The 18,466-nt window shown below is 27.4% G+C and overlaps 2 protein-coding genes across 2 annotated transcripts in view; both read right to left on the bottom strand.

Moving 5' to 3' along the window:
- Positions 1 to 1,327: 1,327 nt before the first annotated feature.
- On the bottom strand, positions 1,328 to 3,117 carry LOC111619782 (cAMP-specific 3',5'-cyclic phosphodiesterase 7B-like; the record flags this gene model as incomplete). The annotated part of the gene is made up of 3 exons (XM_023361596.1): positions 1,328 to 1,440; positions 2,738 to 2,936; positions 3,007 to 3,117. Coding segments are annotated over 3 exons (423 nt in total), but the record flags the coding sequence as incomplete, so codon positions are not given.
- Positions 3,118 to 9,466: 6,349 nt separating this feature from the next.
- LOC111619497 overlaps positions 9,467 to 18,466 on the bottom strand; it is a 98,021-nt gene continuing 89,021 nt past the window's right edge. Inside the window, exon 8 of the mRNA XM_023361227.1 lies at positions 9,467 to 11,310. Within this exon, the coding sequence (XP_023216995.1) occupies positions 9,715 to 11,310 (1,596 nt within the window). The 3' untranslated portion in view covers positions 9,467 to 9,714. The remainder of the gene's footprint in view (positions 11,311 to 18,466) is intronic.

The raw sequence follows: 18,466 nt of genomic DNA, 5'->3' as shown, positions 1-18,466 counted from the left end.
AAATTTTGTTAGAAAATAAATATTTTTTAAGGTTAAAAAAAATCCCTAAAAATAAAATGAAATAAAAATAATACAAATTATTAAATTTGGTCGATTGTTATCGTTTTATTTCTATTTTTTTAACTATATATATTTTTTATTAAATCGAACTAATAAAGAAGAAAAATAGATTCTACACGAATATTTTTTACGGAAGAATTTCAATTGTTTTAGAAAATCTTTACAATTTTTTCTATAAATTTTAATTTAAAGTTTTAAATTTATAGATTTTTTTGTATACAAAAAAATACAAAAAAATCTGAAAACACATTCAAATAAACTATTTAAATTGGAGAAAAAAAATTAAATTTTATTACTAAAAAACTAATTCAAATCTATTATTATAAATAAAGATTTAATATTTAAATAATTAAAAATATTACTTTTTAAGTAAATAAATTCAGTTTACTACTAATCATTTAGGCAGACAATTGAGAATTAATAATTAAAGGAGATTTATCAATCATATATATATATAGAGTAATTAACTTATCTAGAATAAATCACAGTTGCTCTACAATACCGATTCACTTACTGAGAAACTAAATATTATTTTGTATCTTAATTTCAAATATATTATACACAAAATCAAAGATTTGTGTTCATTTTAACATAAATAATGCTTTTAATTACATATATTACATAGAAGAAAATATAGTAGATGTGTCTAATACTTTAATATGAGTTAAGTATAATGAAAATCAAAGGTTAATGTTCATTCTAACTTAAAATAATGTGTTTAGCTATGTATATTATATAGAAAAGCCTTATAAAGTGAAAACTATGTTTATATATCTCATCATATCACTATGCATACAGTTGAAGATGTGTTAATATGCATATTTAATATGCTCTATAGGTAAATCTGGTTAATAAAATATATTTTGAAAAAACAAGGTGATAAAGTTATTAAGATTGTAATGAAAAGCAAACATGGAATTAAAAACATGTTTGTAAGTTATGTTAATTCTATGGATATGTTGTGCTAACTGAATACATAATTATATTACAATAACATTATTNAAATTTATTTGAATTTTAATTTTTTTAATAGAAAAAAATTAAAATCGAAATGAAGAAAAGGATATATTTGCGAAAATAAATAAATAAATAAATTTTTAAAATGATTAAAAATAATTAAACTTTTCTCTTCCTCCCTCTCTCTTTCTTCAATATTTTTTCATCCTCCTCATTTCAATTTGACAAGAAGAAGATTTCTTCATCTTCTCATCCTTCCTCACTTGATGAAAGAAAGTAAATTATCTTTAAAATAATTAAATAAATTTATTTACTCTCCATTATCAAACGAGGAAGATGAGAGAAAGATCTTTTCTTCATTAAATCTCACCTCGTCTTCGTCATTTCGATTTGGCAGAAAGACATCTCCATCTTCTCCTTCTTCTTCAATTGATGAAGCAAGTGTAATTTAGCTAATCTTCATTATTAAATTTCACATCTATAAGTTTCGAGTCACCTCCTGTCTTAACTTTACTACACAATTGAATAATTAATTTCGATTCTAGAGAAATTTATAGATAAAACATTAGCCATTTTTAAATTAAAAAGATCTCTCTCTCTCTTTTTTTTGTTTGATAAATTTGAAAATAAGTAATTAAACTGAAAGCTTTTAAAATGTCTAGAAAGAAAATACTGCGTGTGGCATCCGAAATGAAAAATGTCATTTTGGATTTTTCTATATATTTTCTTTTAAAAGAATTACTTACGTTGTCAATGGTTCTGGTTTATGGCAGCTGTTACAAAAGAACATTTACACTTGAGTAATAATTTCTTGTCTACTTCAAAAGATCTTTTATTAACCGTTTATCGAACCATTCTTTTATTGGTATAGCAGTTTTGGATGTTATAACTTCCAGAAAATATTTTACCACATAAAAGCAGTTAATGTTAATGTTTTCTTTATTATCTTTTCTTCTCTCCTATCATCTTTTGCCAATGATAAAATTATAAATAAAAAAAAATTCTTTAAAAATATTACAATTATTTTAAAGAGTACATCAGAGATAGAAAAATGATAGAAAATATGTTTAGAAATTAAAATATGTTAGTTGGATTAATATGTAAGTTTGTGAACACCAATTGTAACAATATGTTATTTAGGTATTACCATATTAATTACGTCATGAACATGTTCATTGTCTCAGGATTGTGTGCATTTATACGTCAATTTGACGTCATTTTTACGCTTTTTCATTACAAACACGTAGAAATGACATCAAACTGACGTAAAAGACTACACTGCGCTGACAGCATGACAATTATTTAAGTGTTCTTCGTCTTCTCATTCTTCCTCGTTTGATGATATGTAAGTAAATTATTTTAAAAATAATTAAAAGAAATTTATTTATTCTCCATTATCAAATGAGGAAGATAGGAAAGATCTTTTCTTCATTAAATCGCTCTTCATCCTCCAATAATATATATATATATATATATATATATATATATATACACACACACACACATGCACACACACACACACATAGACAACAGCTTTTATATTATTAATGTAAGAATAAAGAGAAAAATATAATGTTTTAGTCTCTTTCAGTTTCAAAAATTAACAAATAATTTAAAATTCTCTCACATTTAGAAATTTAATTTGATTCTTTGAAAGATTTTTAACAACAATGATTTCTTTATAATTTATGAATTTTGAAGACTTTTGCTAAATAAAAACTTTTTAAATATAAAACTAATGAATTAGTTATGAGAAAAAAGTTAAAGATATGATTAAAATTAATTACTTTGTATAAGGATGCTAAATGATTTGAAGTTGCTATTAGAAATGGCTGATTGACTCCTGGATGATCAACATCATGAGTAACTGATGCAATCAGTGAAGCCATGGCTTCCAGAGGAGTCAGATGCTCAAGAATCTATGGAAGAAAGTTATAGTAAATTCAAGTGATTGATCAATTTTATAGTATTCCAACATAAACAACATACCTTTTGCTCTTGTAAAAAGCAGTGCATAGCTTGAGTAACATCAGCTGCATGCACAGAGTTATGATAAGGATTGTTGCTATGATAATTTTCTTCTATTAAAGCTACAAATAGAAATGTAACATTTTGAATTTACTATTTGAAAAATTATTCATATATTAAGTTTTTAATGATAATATTCAATGTAATATTATTTTTAAGTTAAAAGAATATTTGATACTTTTATTTGTCAAAACAATTATGATATAGAAATCAAAACCATTTCTCTATGTATGCTTAAATATAATGCAGAAGTAAGTTATGTTACAAGTACAGATATCAGTAGAGTATCCTGTTACACTGAAATATTTCACTCTTTGTTTCCTTTCTTTTAAATTTAAAATTACATAAAATTACAAAATCACTTAGTCAACACCAGAGTGTAGTAAATTAACAATATCTTCAAACCTGTTACCGGTGTGTTCTCCCACGACGACTCACGATGAAAAAATATACAGTTCGTTATTGACGTTTTTGAACCGAACAGGTTTTTCTTCAGGTAACATTGAATTCCTGATGGAATGCAGATCAAAGAAAATAAATTTGAAACTCAAACATGCACTTCTCGATTAAGTCTTCTTGGGGGCATGTGCTCTCCAGTGCTTGATGGTAATCATAGATTTTTGTCCATAAGCACCTGCCACGATACTGATAAATTTACCTCTTCCTTGTGATTGATGCAGTTATTACTGCTAAGGCTAGCTATGTATATGCATGCAGCCTCAAACCACCTCAACCATCAAGCACTGAAGAGCGCATGCCCAAGAAGACTTAATTGAGAAGCGCATGTTCAAGTTTCAAATTTATTTTCTTTGATCTGCATTCCATCAGGAATTCAATGTTACCTGAAGAAGAACCTGCTCGGTTTGAAAACGTTACTAACAAACTGTATACTTTTTCGTCATGAGTTGTCATGGGAGAACACACCGGTAAGGTAACACATTTGAAAATATTGTTAATTTACATAAAATTAATAATGAATTTTATATTTGACACACAGCTAGATGTGTTTTTACAGAAATTACAAACAACTAGGCATGTTTTTATATTAATGGTAATTAAATGAGATATAATCAAAATTATGGAGTAAGAATAAAACAAAAAAAGAAAAAGATTGCAGTTAATAAAAAAATAGCAAACTGTATATAGAAAAAATAAAGACAATATCAAATTTATTTACTATAAGAAAAATAAGAAAGACGATCATTTTTCAAAAGTGTCAATTATTAATAATAAAATTAAAATAAGTTTAAAACTTAACTTAAAAATAAATAAACTATAAATATATAAAATAAAATAATACAAAAAAGTAAAATAAATNAAAAAATAATAATAATAATAATTAAAAAGATATTTTTAATATATAAAATGAATGAAATTACAAATGATATAAACAAATTAAAATTAATATTTAGAAGCATTCGAATATAAAATTTATTCTTCGTATTTTTATTTACATCAATTAAGATTTCAGTTAACTTAATTATAAAAAACTTAATTAACTTATTAAAACTTCATAATGTATTCATAAAAGAAAATTATCTCGGTATAATTATCATTATCAGGCATCAATTTTTAAAGCTAAACACAATGGAATAAATCATTTTACTTATCGAAAAGTGTTGAAGAAAATTCTTTGCTTACATCTACATCTTTTGTGTTTAATTTATGAGTTACATACAAGGCTCTTCATAGGCCTCCTAAATGTGATTTGCTTAATTAAACAGTGCGCTGTTATCATAAATAACATCATCGAACAGTAAACTGAATCGTGGGTCAGGAATAATTAATCTTCTTTAATTAAAGAACATACTTAATGATTGTCACATATGAACCTTCTTCAGTTCTTATAAAAGTTACTGATCGTCGATTAATCTTGTTTCATTAGTGAAGCCCAGTTAATGTGTCAGCAGTACAGGTGACAATGTTGTGATTGCTCTAAGACCACTTTGCTACATCAGCTGCCGATAAGAAGTTCTTAAGACACTCAATAATTGTTATCTGTTATTAGAAAAAAATATATATATCTTATCTTTTTGGATCCTGTACTAAACGATTGTTAGAAAATCCCTCTTTGATCTTATCGATATATTTCTCAATGAAAATCGTTAAGTATTAATTGCTGTTTTAACATCTGTACAACATTTATTTTATTCGCCAAATATAGAAATATAATCTATAGAACTTGGATTATACGTAAGATACAGGCCTATATATATAGAACCATTACAAATAATAATAAATTCGAAACTTAGTTAAGATTTTCACTTATAGCTACATTCAGTACTTAATTAATTATAATTGAAAATCTTAAGTGTTAATTGCTGTTTAATATAGATATAAAATATGGACACTCGATATGATGAATTCTCAAAGAACAGGGCTAAATCGTAAGTTGACTACATGCATAAAGAATAGTAAGAATCGACATCGTTCACTATAACGGGATGAACACTATATCAAGTCTATTTTATAAAATTTGGATAATACGTAAGAGATAGTGTGTATGAAATATAAATAAAAAGTTTACTTTGATCTTACGGAGATTATTTTAATGAAAATCTTAATTGTTTTACATCTGTGTAAAGGTATACTGTATTTTATTACACAGAATAATAAATGTAGAACGTTAACCTTTTGTATTTTCTAAAACTTGGATTCTGTGTAAGAGATAATCAACGACTAGAAATTTAATTGAAAAGTAGTATTTAAAAAAGTAAGAGATTTCTCCAAAACAAATTAAAATTTTGTGCTTTGAAAGTAAATGAATTCTCAAGGTAGTAGGATGTATAGAATAAATAAAGAGGATAAAGAAAAATAAAGCAGATGATTACAAGGATCAGATGATGTTCATAATCAAAGAGAATGAAAATATCATTTTCGTAAAAAATACGTATGTAGATCATTGTAAAATCCTCTTTAATCTTAGTTAAAAGTGGTGCAAAATTTTTAAAAGAGGAAGAAGTATATTTAAAACACATGCACACACATACACGCGCGCACACTAATTGGAAAACTTACAATTTTCACTTGTCGACGGGAGATTTCTAACAAGCTTGATAAGTCAAGCCTTTATTTGTAAAAACGTCCATCTGATGCATGCCATGCACTCCACTAACTACATCCTTCCTAACGTATGTCATTAGCTAAGGGCTTTGTGGTCTCGTACCGGGGATTGAATCGCACATCGACTATCATCTGCCTGCAGACGGTACTTTCTAACGACCTACAAGAACTATCCTTAATGACTAATGAGGAAATATTTTCGGCTTTTGTATTAGCCTATACCTGAATACAATACTCGGTTTTTTAAAAATTAAAAATTATGTCATCTGTTCTTGTCATCTTCCACTTTTACTTATTGTAGTTAAATTGATTCTTACTGCATTAATTGTTTACGTGTTGTGATTTCTTTTACTACAATTTTAAGAAAAATATTTCTGAATAAAGATTTTATATATGGGATGGTCCAAAAGTCAGTTAACAGACAAACATTTTATTTTATTTTTTCTTTGAGGGTTGTTTTCAAGAAAGATTAAAATCAATTTGGAACGGTTATAAATCGATTTATTACTCTTAAAATAAGCTAAATACAGTCGAACCTCCAATAAAGACCACCTGAAAACAACGAACATTTTTTTAAACAAAAAATGCATATAAAACAATAGCCGTTTTTATATTCTTATCAGGTAACTTTGTTCAGAGATTTGACTGTAACTACACACATATATAGATAAGTTAACTGACTTATGGACCACTCTACATATGNAAACTGTAAATGTCATGCCAATTTTTAATTTATTTTCAGATACTTTAATTGAAAATGGTAACAGTGGGAGAAAAATTAACTGTTATAGTTCACAAAATTGAAACTCGTAACAGCTCAAGATGCTGCAAAACTTTAAGAATTGAGCTTTTTGCTATTATATGCTATTTACTTGTTTTTACCTCATACATTCAAAGTTATCTTAAGTTGCACAAGGAATATTTATAATCACTTTATATTAATTGTGAATATTTAATTATATATATATATATATTAATTCATATAATCTTCAAAATGATAATACTGTTGAAGCTTTTAGAACTGGACATCAATGGCAATTCTTTTTGAAAAATTACACTGCACAAAGCAAAGATTATATCTCATAAAAACTGTAGAGAGAGTGAATGTTCTATAAGTTAAAAAATTCATTCATTATTTGTTCATTAATTAATATAATGATAAATATGCAAATATATATATATATATATTTTTTTTTTTTATTCATTAGTTTTTGCTTGTAACAAGTAATTTGTGAAATACAATTTTTCAAGATAATTATATAATGTTCACATGTAGCAAATTACAAAATTTAAAAATTTTTGAAATTAATTACTCAGAACTAATAACCAAGTAAAAACGATTTACACCAAGCATTCATTAATTGTTGTTTTTTTATAATATATTGCTAAATATTCAATTGGTGTGTTCTAAAAAAATTACACTTATTAATTACATTTAATGTTACTTTTTGAATCAAACTGAATCTAAATGCAGAATATAATCATCTTTTTATTAAAGTAATTAAACTTCTTCACAAATTTTAGATGCAAATTAAATTATATATTTGTGTTTTTTAATTTCTAAAATATTTTAATAGCTTAGAATGTCTCCACCATTAATAGCTTATGACTTGTATACAATTTAATAGTAATAATTACCAATTGAGGCATTCTGTGCAATTGAAAACACTTTAGAAATTAAAAAAAGTTTGAATTTTTGTAATTTAAATGTGAAATTGTCCATGTAAACACAAAAAATAATAATAGAGAGGTTGAGGCGCACGTTTTAAACGTGTAAACATGTACGTGTGACGTTCGGCGCCGCTTTCCCGTAATCCTAAAAGTTTGACGATGGTGTTTGAAATGTTGAGCGTGATTCCACCGACTATCCAAACACCATTGTCAAACTTTTAGGCTTACGGGAAAGCGGCGCCGAACGTCACACGTACACGTTTACACGTTTAAAACGTGCGCCTCAACCTCTCTAATAATTCATTAGCCATTTGGAAGTGCTTCGATCCTTTAGAAATCTTACAATTTATAGATTTTGTATTGAAAGAAAAACACACATGATACCAATAAATGTTTTTATTTGGTGTTACATGATAAATAGTGCTCAGTGATAAATGCATTATCATACATGATTAAATGATACATAAAACATGATTTTAAAAACATGTCTAAATTGCTATGAATCTACACAGTGGAGACATTGATTCTCCCTGCTTTCCCGCATCTATCATTTGCATGTGACCAGTCAAAACATCCCCAAAACCAAACACATCAAATGAATATATTACAGATTTAATCTAATTTTTAAATTCAAACATTTCTACCAAAACTATATATAATTATATAAATAGTTTGGAGAGAAGAAATATGATCAGAACCTTATTTACTTTATTAACAACGTTAATAAATAAACTTTACTTTCGATACTGTACACGAAATAAGGAATAAAGAAAGTTTCTTCAAAGCAAAGCAGAAAAAAAATTACATGATACATGAAACTATTCATCCCAAGCAAATACCAGACGTAATATTTTGTGTAAATATGTAAACATATAATAGAAATAGGGTGAATCTTTCATAAATATTCTAGAACGAAAGAGGAAAAAAAGTTGGAGCAAAACTTTGCTAGCTGCATTTTTTGAATTTGCACAAACTCTGATGGATGTTTGGGCTGTGTAGTACATGTTAGTGGCTTATCTCTAGATATATTTACAGGTCCTTGTAAATGCCACGGGGGGAGCAATGTCGTATTCATCTTCTGTTCGTGTTTGTTCGATCTATCACAATGACTGCCACAGTTAAGGTTGCCACTCTGCCATTTCCTTCGCATCTCTATTTACTCCATGAAAATTTCAAGTAGAAAATCTTATATATTTTTCACCAAATATATATGATAAAATTNATATATGTATATATATGTATGTATTATATTTTATGTTCATATATATATAATATATATATATATTGTATATATATACCAAAAACATGTATATTTATGTATTTTTGACATGGTCCTATGCACACACAAACACAGATGAATCGGAGGTAGTGTGCAAAGTACAAAAACTATAAATTGTTCTATGAAACAATGGAAAACAGACATGCAGCATTGTCAATGAGTTCTTGATAGTGGATCCAGATGCAATCTACAAATAATTTTTCTTGAAACTAGGCCATTTTTCTCGGAATGCAGTGGTCTGAATTAAACATTAATCCAAAACTTATAATTTCTAATTATATATATACATATATGTTTTTTAAATAATTACTACAAAAAGCATTTATGAGAAATGATATTTCTAAAATATCTATTTGAGTACTTTACACAGATTTTCTTATAAGATTAAATTGATATATTCTTTTTTTGTTTTTTTTTTTGGATTTGTAATTATGGAGGAAAACACATAAAAAATGTATATATGATGTGTGATAAAATGGTGAATTTGTTGATATACAATATAATTCTCAAACCTTTGCTGAAAACAAGTAAATCTACAATAGTTCTTTTAGAGTTAAAATGAAAATACCATTTCTTTACATGAAAATTTATCCTTTTTTAATTTTTTTTTAATAACTTTTTCTGAATTATTATTTCATAATAATGATTGGCTCTTGCTAGCAATTACTTTGTTCAAAATCATTTTGTACAATCAGTTCATTTTCTACATGAGAAAAAAAGTTTATACAGGATGGATTATCTGTATTGCTGTCCTTGTTTTCATTCTGTACATTATAGTTCTTAACAGTCTCTTGCGAATTTTTACAGTTGTCAATGGTGAGCTTCTCACTGTGGACACTTTCTACGAGATTGTTACATAATTCAATAATATCACTATTTAAATCACTGATATTAGAACGTGTTGATACACTACTCTCATCCTCTTTGGATTTCTTTTCTGAGTATTCGTCTACGTAGTCAGCACTCTTAGAGACAACTTCAGTTTGTGAAGTACACTCTTTGCTTTTTGTGTTATCAGTATGATGTGTACATTTTGATGTAGGACAACTTTTGCATTTTGTTGATATTTCTTTGTTGGATATAAATGAATGTGAAAAAGTGTCTAAATTTTGTTGTATTATTTTGCAATCACTTTCTATGCTCTGAAAATCACTCAGATTTTTTCCACATGGATTCACTCCTTGACTTTTTGTGCTGCAAATGTCTGTTGTAATAGTTTTTTCAACATTTTCTATCATGATATAAGGCAAATTTTTGTGAATATCGGAAATGTTACTGTCTTTTGCATCAACCACCTCTCTTTTTTCTAACAATTTTTTATGATGATTCAGTTTACTACTTTTAATATTTCCATCCTTTGGTTTTTGTTTTTGATCACTTTTAAAACTGTGCTTTTTGTTACTACTGCATTTATCTTTTTTTCCTTTATCAATTAAATTATCTTTTTTCTTATCAAATTCTACATGTTTTTCAGACGGTATCTTGGATTTTCTCTCACAAGTTTTATTTCCCAATTTTTTATCGGATTTCATATGACAATCTGTGCATTCTTTTGAACTGATCTGTTTCGAGGTTTCTGTCTTTTCTTTATGTTTAATCTTCTCTGTTACTTCACTTTTGTCAGAATCACTAGCTGATTTGTGAACAGATTTTATAATCACATTTGAATCAGACTTAGTTTTCTTCTTTCCATCAATATTTGATAATTTTTTCTCAGAAGATTTTGGTTTGCATTTTATTTCACTTACTTTATCACTATTTTCTTGAATGATTTTATTACATTTCTTCACATCTTTTGAAACCATCGAAGTTTTGGATAATTTTACTTCATTTTTTCTCTTATGCTTAACAGACAAATTCTTTCTCTCATAATGCACTTTGTCATCTTTCCTTTTTTTCACAGGTGGGCACTTACTGCATATTGATTTGTCAGCATTTCTTTTGTTAGGAATTAGATTTTCATTTAATATCCTATTATTGTTGCAATTTTTAACTAAATGCTCCGAAGTATTATTATTATCTTCCGATTTAACTTCCACAGAATCTGAACACTTTGTTTCATTATAAACCTCCAAATACTGCTTTAATCTAACATGCCATGCTATGCTGGTTACTGCAGTGACAGTTCGAAACTGATGAATGATGTTGCGTGGAAGAAAATAAATGTCATTATCACAAAGTTGAATGCGAGCATACCGAATTCCATCTCTGTGCAACTGATTTAACTTTGCATCCTCTACCCACTGAACACACTGAAAGAAAAAACATAAAAATATTAGAATAACTTAAAATTGATTTACTTATATGTGTAAATTGCTTGTTCAAAGAGAACAAAAGATTAATACTAATACATAAAACAATTTGCATATTAAAATCTAATGAAATATTATAAAAATCACTGTTCAGTATGAAAGTAAAAAGCCAAGTTTAAAAATGATCATGTCTTTTTTCCCAATAAATACTTTCTATTTTATATATAGTAAAATAAAGCTGAGATCAACTGTATCTTAATATATGTAAGATAGATATTCAGATTCAAAAGTATTTAAAATAATTTCACTTATTTAAACAATATAAGCACGTTCTTTGTTCCATTTCACACTCTTCTCTTCACATTTCCAGAATTAAATTGTGTAAATTTGACTCCACCAAGTGTATTCTCTGTGAAAGGAATGATTAATAGATGAGCTGATGTATGTAAAATCTACAAACAATATAGGAAAAGTTTACATTTTTGTAGTGTTCTGTAACAGTAAGAGTCCATAAAAAAAAGAATACTTTTTAATGAAACAAATTTATTTCAAGAATTATCCCCATATAACAATTCTTAATGATTCTAACAAAAAAAAAATTCCCAACAGTTCTTCAAACAAAAAATTTTTTTTGTTTGAAATTTTTTTGTAGACAGTACACCAACCAATACCAGTAGCATTCAAGTTTTGTATACATAAAAATTATTTTGAAATTTATCGCTGTTAATAAGGTATGTCAAGTATATGAATGTCTAACCAATCATTAGACACTGCAACTTTGCAAAACAAACATTAAAAAAAAAACCATTTCAATAAAAAAGATTTATATTTTTAATATAAAAAATAGTAATAAGTAAAAGATAAACATTAAAACATTTGTTAAAGTTTATTGCAAAAACTGTCTTTGCAATTATATATCTCTTTGGTTCAATCAATCCCTTGAGAGAGAAACAAACAGTACTCCACTGTATATTTTTAACAAATCCTTCTTCAATAGATGTTTACTTATATAAAGTAAAATATTTACTTTAAGATATTTATCTTTCATTATGTCATAATATAGACAACTTTATATAAAAATTTAATTCAATTCATGCAAATATTTCAAAATTTAGAATCCTCTTTTAATTTTTAAAAAGTAGTACAGGTATACCTTGCCTTATGTCGGTAATTGGTTCCAGGAGAGGCAACTTAAGTCAAAAAACAACATAAGTCGAATTTACTTGTCACTAGGCTAAACCACAAATACCATTCCCAGTTCTGTATTTTATTTATAAATACGAAGGCAGGCTGAAAAGAACACGAACAAAAACAAATAGCAAGATCGGGCAAAAAGTACATTAAGTACAATTCTTAAGCTTCAAAATCATATATTTATTTTTCAACATAGCNTACCATTCCCAGTTCTGTATTTTATTTATAAATACGAAGGCAGGCTGAAAAGAACACGAACAAAAACAAATAGCAAGATCGGGCAAAAAGTACATTAAGTACAATTCTTAAGCTTCAAAATCATATATTTATTTTTCAACATAGCCTTAATGATGACTAAGTGTTAATTTATATGCTTTCCAGTATTCACGTAAGAAGATATTAAATTTAAATTGTATGAACATTGCAGGTTTGCAGATAAAGTTTTTAAATGTAACTGCATAAAATACATGTGATGTTCATTTATTTAAATAATTGTTTTGAACTGATGTACTGAATAACATGTAGTAAACAATCTTCTATATTTGAAACCAAATGACAGTTAATTAAGTTAGCTAAAGTAGTCATTCATAAACAAAGTATATGCCGAAAATTAAAAGTTTGATTTTCTCAGATTTTCTGAATTGTCCAATAATTTGAACAAAATTATTGGACAATTTGGAGAAAATGTATTAAATGACAATGGAAGAAGACTAATAGACTTTTGTAATACAAATTACTTTAAAGTCAATAATGGGTTTTTTTAAACATAAAGATATTCATATTTGAACCCAACATATTAGGCAGTGGTTAAAAAATTGGTTAAATCAATTACAGTTGACCCCCCTATAAGATATAGATACGTTCCAATTTATTAGGAATCCGATTTCTTACAAGTCGTTCCAATCACAGCCCAACACGTGTCAAGTTTATGGACTACGGCTGATTGAAAGGTTTTCTTCCATAAAATTAATCGATTCTACACTAATCCGACTCAACATTTCCAAAATATGTATATTTTTTCGTAGTTTTATAGGAATCATAATTATAGGAACCGTAATCATAGGGGGGTGGACTGTATTGATTATGAAAGAACCCAACTTAAAATTTTAGATGTAAGAACACAGAGAGGTGTTACCTGTGGTTCATACCATTATATAGTAAGAGCAAAAATCATTACTCCTTACAAAAGAGTAATACAGACACAGAAAGAAGAAAAAACGGAAATGGAAATAATCAAAGATCTTAAATTTAATCTTGAAAGCTTAGCAGAAGAAAATAGAGAAGACTGTAGAGAAGATTAGATCAAAAATTGAAAGAAAAAGAATATGATAACACTATAAAATTATATAAAAATATAAAAACAGCACTACATGAAGCAGCAAATTAAGCTCTAGAACAAATCAAAGAACATGGAAAACTTTAAAATTCTAGTGGGACAAAGAGGTAGAAAACACAATACAACAAAAAGAAGTAACTTGCTTAAAATGGATGAACACTAAAAATAAGAGAATAGAATAAGATATAAAGAACTTAAAAAATCAACAAAAAAATTAATTCTGAAAAAGAAAAGATTGGGTTGGGATAGAAATTGTAGAGAAATAGAAACATATATAAAAGGAAGAAAATGCACATTCAGCACATTTTCTTCCTTCTATATATGTTTCTATTTCTATACAATTTCTCCTATATATTTCTATATTCTATATATATGTCATGGAAATTCCTAAAAAATGTTAAAAATGAAAGAAATAGTAATAAAGGACAGTTTATCTCAGTTAAACAATGGGAAGAATATTATAAAAATTTATTAACAAAAGATATAAACATAGAAAAGGATGTACCAATTCATTTAGAGACAAAACAGATTAAACAAGCATGTAAGAAACTGAAGAATAATAGAGCAAATAGTCCCAGAGGAATACTGGCAGAACTGATAAAAACCGAAACAGAAAAATTATTTAGAATGACAACAAAATTATTCAAAAGGTGTCTTAATGGAAAAGACATTCCAAAAGAATGGAAAATTGGCTTCTTGACATCTATCTATAAAAAAGGAGACAAACAAAAATGTGAAAATGAATGAGGAAGAGAAGAGAAAAGTAACTACAGTTGAAATGGATGCATTGAGAAGATTGTGCAGAATCTCAAAAAGAGAAAGAATAACTAATGAGAGGATTAAAGACCTAATGGGATTGAAGGAGACAGTTTTGGAAGAAATACAGAGGAAACAACTTATTTGGTTTGGACATGTGAAAAGAACAAGTGATGAAAAACTCCTGAAAATGTCAATGAAATACAATCCACAAAAAAATGATAAAGAGAGGAAGATCCAGGCAAACTTGGTAGGACGAAGTGAAAATAGTATTTAGTGAAAACAGGATTAAAGAGGAATGGTGTGTGGATAGAAAGAGATGGAGAGGGTTCCTGGGAGGGTGAAAGGCAACGTCAAATGCCATAAACCAAACACAGATAGATTTTCTCAGATTAATTTCATCCAGTTGCCGTTTATATTAATTTTCAGCCAAACATGTTTAAAAATAAACACCAATTATTTAATTATGTGGCAAAAACACTTAGCTGAAATAATAATTTTAATCAATAATCACTAAAGCTTATTGTCTAGGCTAAGCCCAGGCGTCTGGGTAACTTTTGCACTTTCCTGTCTGATTTTTTTTAAAAAAATTCCCACGTTAGATTTTGATGATTTTGGTGTTAAAATACTCAGTAGAACCTTGTCTTGTGTATAAATTACTTTTTGGAAAATATAATTAACACTGAGAAAAGATATATTCAAAAAAACAAAAAAGTATTTTAACATTTTTGGGTGATGTTTTTTGGAATATAAAGCCAAACAGTTGCTTTATATTTTTGCAGAGTTTGGTGAATTTTGGTTGAACTGTGGAAAAGTTATCAAAGTTAAAAAAAAAAACAGATTTATGTACCTAATCCCCACTAGATGGCACCACATTACCTAGCTCTGATCAAGGTCTGTATAAGAAGGTCAGGACACGCATGACCTACTTATTGAGCCGCCATTTTGGGGTATTTTGAGTCGCATGTTTTAAGCAAACTTGTACGAGCGGTCTGTTTTATACGACATTAATTAAACAAAAATTGCATAAATCCAGTGATTTTCAGTCGAAAATATAATAATAATTTAGAATGATTACGCAACCCCAATTTTATGTAACTTTTCGATCAAATAGTTTAAAAGAAACAATCATCTATATCATTTTCTGTCGCGATTGAAACTAATTAAATAGGTGCTAAAACTGATGCAATTACGTATATAGACACTTCGTAAAGTGATGCAATAACATCAAAAAAAATTTAAAGTATAATAAAGAATATAATAATATAACAAATTTATAATTATTTTTTAAAAGCACGATTGGCTATAAAATTAAGATAAAATTCAATAGTATTATTAATAAATGTTGTCAATGTAATACTCATTTTATAATAAGTAATAGATGTGTAGATATATTTTTAATTTATAAATAGCTTTCAAAAAATTCCAAATATAAAATTTTAAATTAAATTATTTGACAATAAACTGACAAATAATACTTGAATAGAATACAATATATTCAAACAAAATATGAATATTTGTTGCCATAGCAAAATAATGCTAAAATTTTCTTTTTTACAATTAAATAGTCAATTTTACTTTAATTAAATAAAATCTGTTTTTAAATGTTCAGGATAAAAGATTTGAATGATCAGTGGAAAATAATTATTGAAACGCGAACGAAAAAATTAAATATAAATAAAATCAATTAAATATTATGGAATCTCTAGATTATAAGAATTAGATACATTTAGATTTCCATCACGTCTTTTAAAATAAAAATTCTGACAATAAAATTAATGTAAATTTTATTTAAATTGAATTAAGTATAAATTACTATTAAACTAAATTTTTTGCAATGTTTTATTAATAAATATTGAGAGTATAAGTCAATACCATCATCATAATTTTATTTTTAAATACAATATGGTCATATTAAAACAATTACATGCTTAATTATTTTATCACCAGATAGAAAAATGAAAAAATTACATTTGTTTTATATCTGGATTGCCAATATCGTTTATAAATTTCCATGTATAGTTCGTTCATAAACACGAAGAGTATCTACTCGTTTAGACCACTTGTTACAAACTTTAAACATATAAACTCTTTGAACTGCATCATGAACCATCAGTTGATGCCTACGCTACATTTTGCTTTCCTCCGCTTATCTGCAGGAAATCTGAACAATCGAACGTCGGTAGACTTACTTTTACAATTAGGTGCAACACAATAACCCATTGCTTAACGTTTTGAGTACGTATATAAGTAATAATAGTCGACTCATGCAAGAACCACGTATGGTGAGCTCTATCGACGAGTCCCAAAATGGCCGCTGCTGCATGGAATCACGGGAGCGTGTCCCGACCTTCTTATACAGACCTTGGCTCTGATTGCTTCTGCTGTAACTGAATGCCTGGGCCTGTACCAATTTACAGAATACGTCATTTCCTTTTGTCAACATGTCAGCAGTTATGCTCAACTCCTTCTTCTCATCCCATTGGAAATTTTCAACTTTTATGTAATTACTGTATTTCAAATATGTTTTTAGTCATGTCAAGCAACTCACCAAAGTTATGTTTCAGGCACAGTTCACTCAGTCAAGACTGGACAAAATCTCAAACACAGCTACTTTTAATGAGCGACTCCAATTTATCGAAGATTTTTGCTGCTTAAATGCAAATTCATTTTATTTTATTATTCTTTCATTTCTTATTTTTTAGTTTAGTTTGCTTTATTTATTTATTTTACTTTAGTTTAATTTAATTTCTTTATTGCATTTTTCTTTTTTATCTGTACTTTTCGTCATATTTTTTTCTTTTCTCAACAATAAATCACTTATAATCTTTCATATGTGACATATTACTGCTCAAACTGATCGCCCAGGCTAACTACATCGATAAACATCATCTTGAGTTTCTCAATGTGACTTATCTAGTTAATATTAGATTATCTATAAATTCTTTCACATCTTATCATTGTTAATACCTAAAGAATATCATAAAGAATGAAATAATTTAAATGTATGGTAATCTTTTCCTTTTTGTATATAAAATTACAGATGATAATTTTGTTAACCATACTGACAGACAAGTTTTTATCACAATGTATTTTTTAGTTTTAATTAATATATATTTATTGCTTATAATGCAATAGATGATGCAGAGAAACAGATTAGAAAATATATAAATGACTAGCAGATCCCGCCATGCGTTGTTGTGGCTCAAAATGTATCTATTATAAATGTATAACACTTCCCCCGTGGGAGTAGGAATTTTTCGAAAAATCCCTTCTTAGTGTACATTCTCTTGATGTACCCTATTAAAACACAATCAAAAACGCAAAAAACCACATCTAAAATAGTATAATAGAAGCCAAGTTCTTCACAGTAAGCCTTAATCCTGTCCATCTCCCCCAGTGAGGGGAATTTCAACATGTATATTATATAAAAACACATGCGTATTCAAATGCAGTGTTGTGTCAAAATTTCAAATAAATTGGTATGAACAAACAAACATTACATTTTTATTTATATAGATAGATAGAAGATGATCTGTTTTAGTTCATCCTCACAGAAAAGCATGTTTCACAGAAAAGCAAACTTAAGGTGTTGTACTCATAGCGCCATCTGTTGGACATATTGGACATAAAAGCCTTAACCTAGATCAGTGTTTTTCAACCTTTTTCATTGAGTGGCACACTTAATTGAAAAATAACAAATCATGACACCCTTGACCAGCGGCGGATCTATAATCTGAATAAGGAAGGGGACTAATGGGCCAGATGAATTTTTTGCAAAAACGAATATTACGCGCAACGCAAAAGTATTTCTACGTGTTCAAAACTCAAAATTTAAGTCCATTGAATTTTGTCGAAATACCTACATGT

The sequence above is a fragment of the Centruroides sculpturatus genome, unplaced genomic scaffold (assembly GCF_000671375.1).
Source record: "Centruroides sculpturatus isolate CEXI.00-Female unplaced genomic scaffold, Cexi_2.0 scaffold44, whole genome shotgun sequence".
NCBI lineage: Eukaryota > Metazoa > Arthropoda > Arachnida > Scorpiones > Buthidae > Centruroides > Centruroides sculpturatus.
This window is presented reverse-complemented; position numbering and strand designations above follow the sequence as displayed.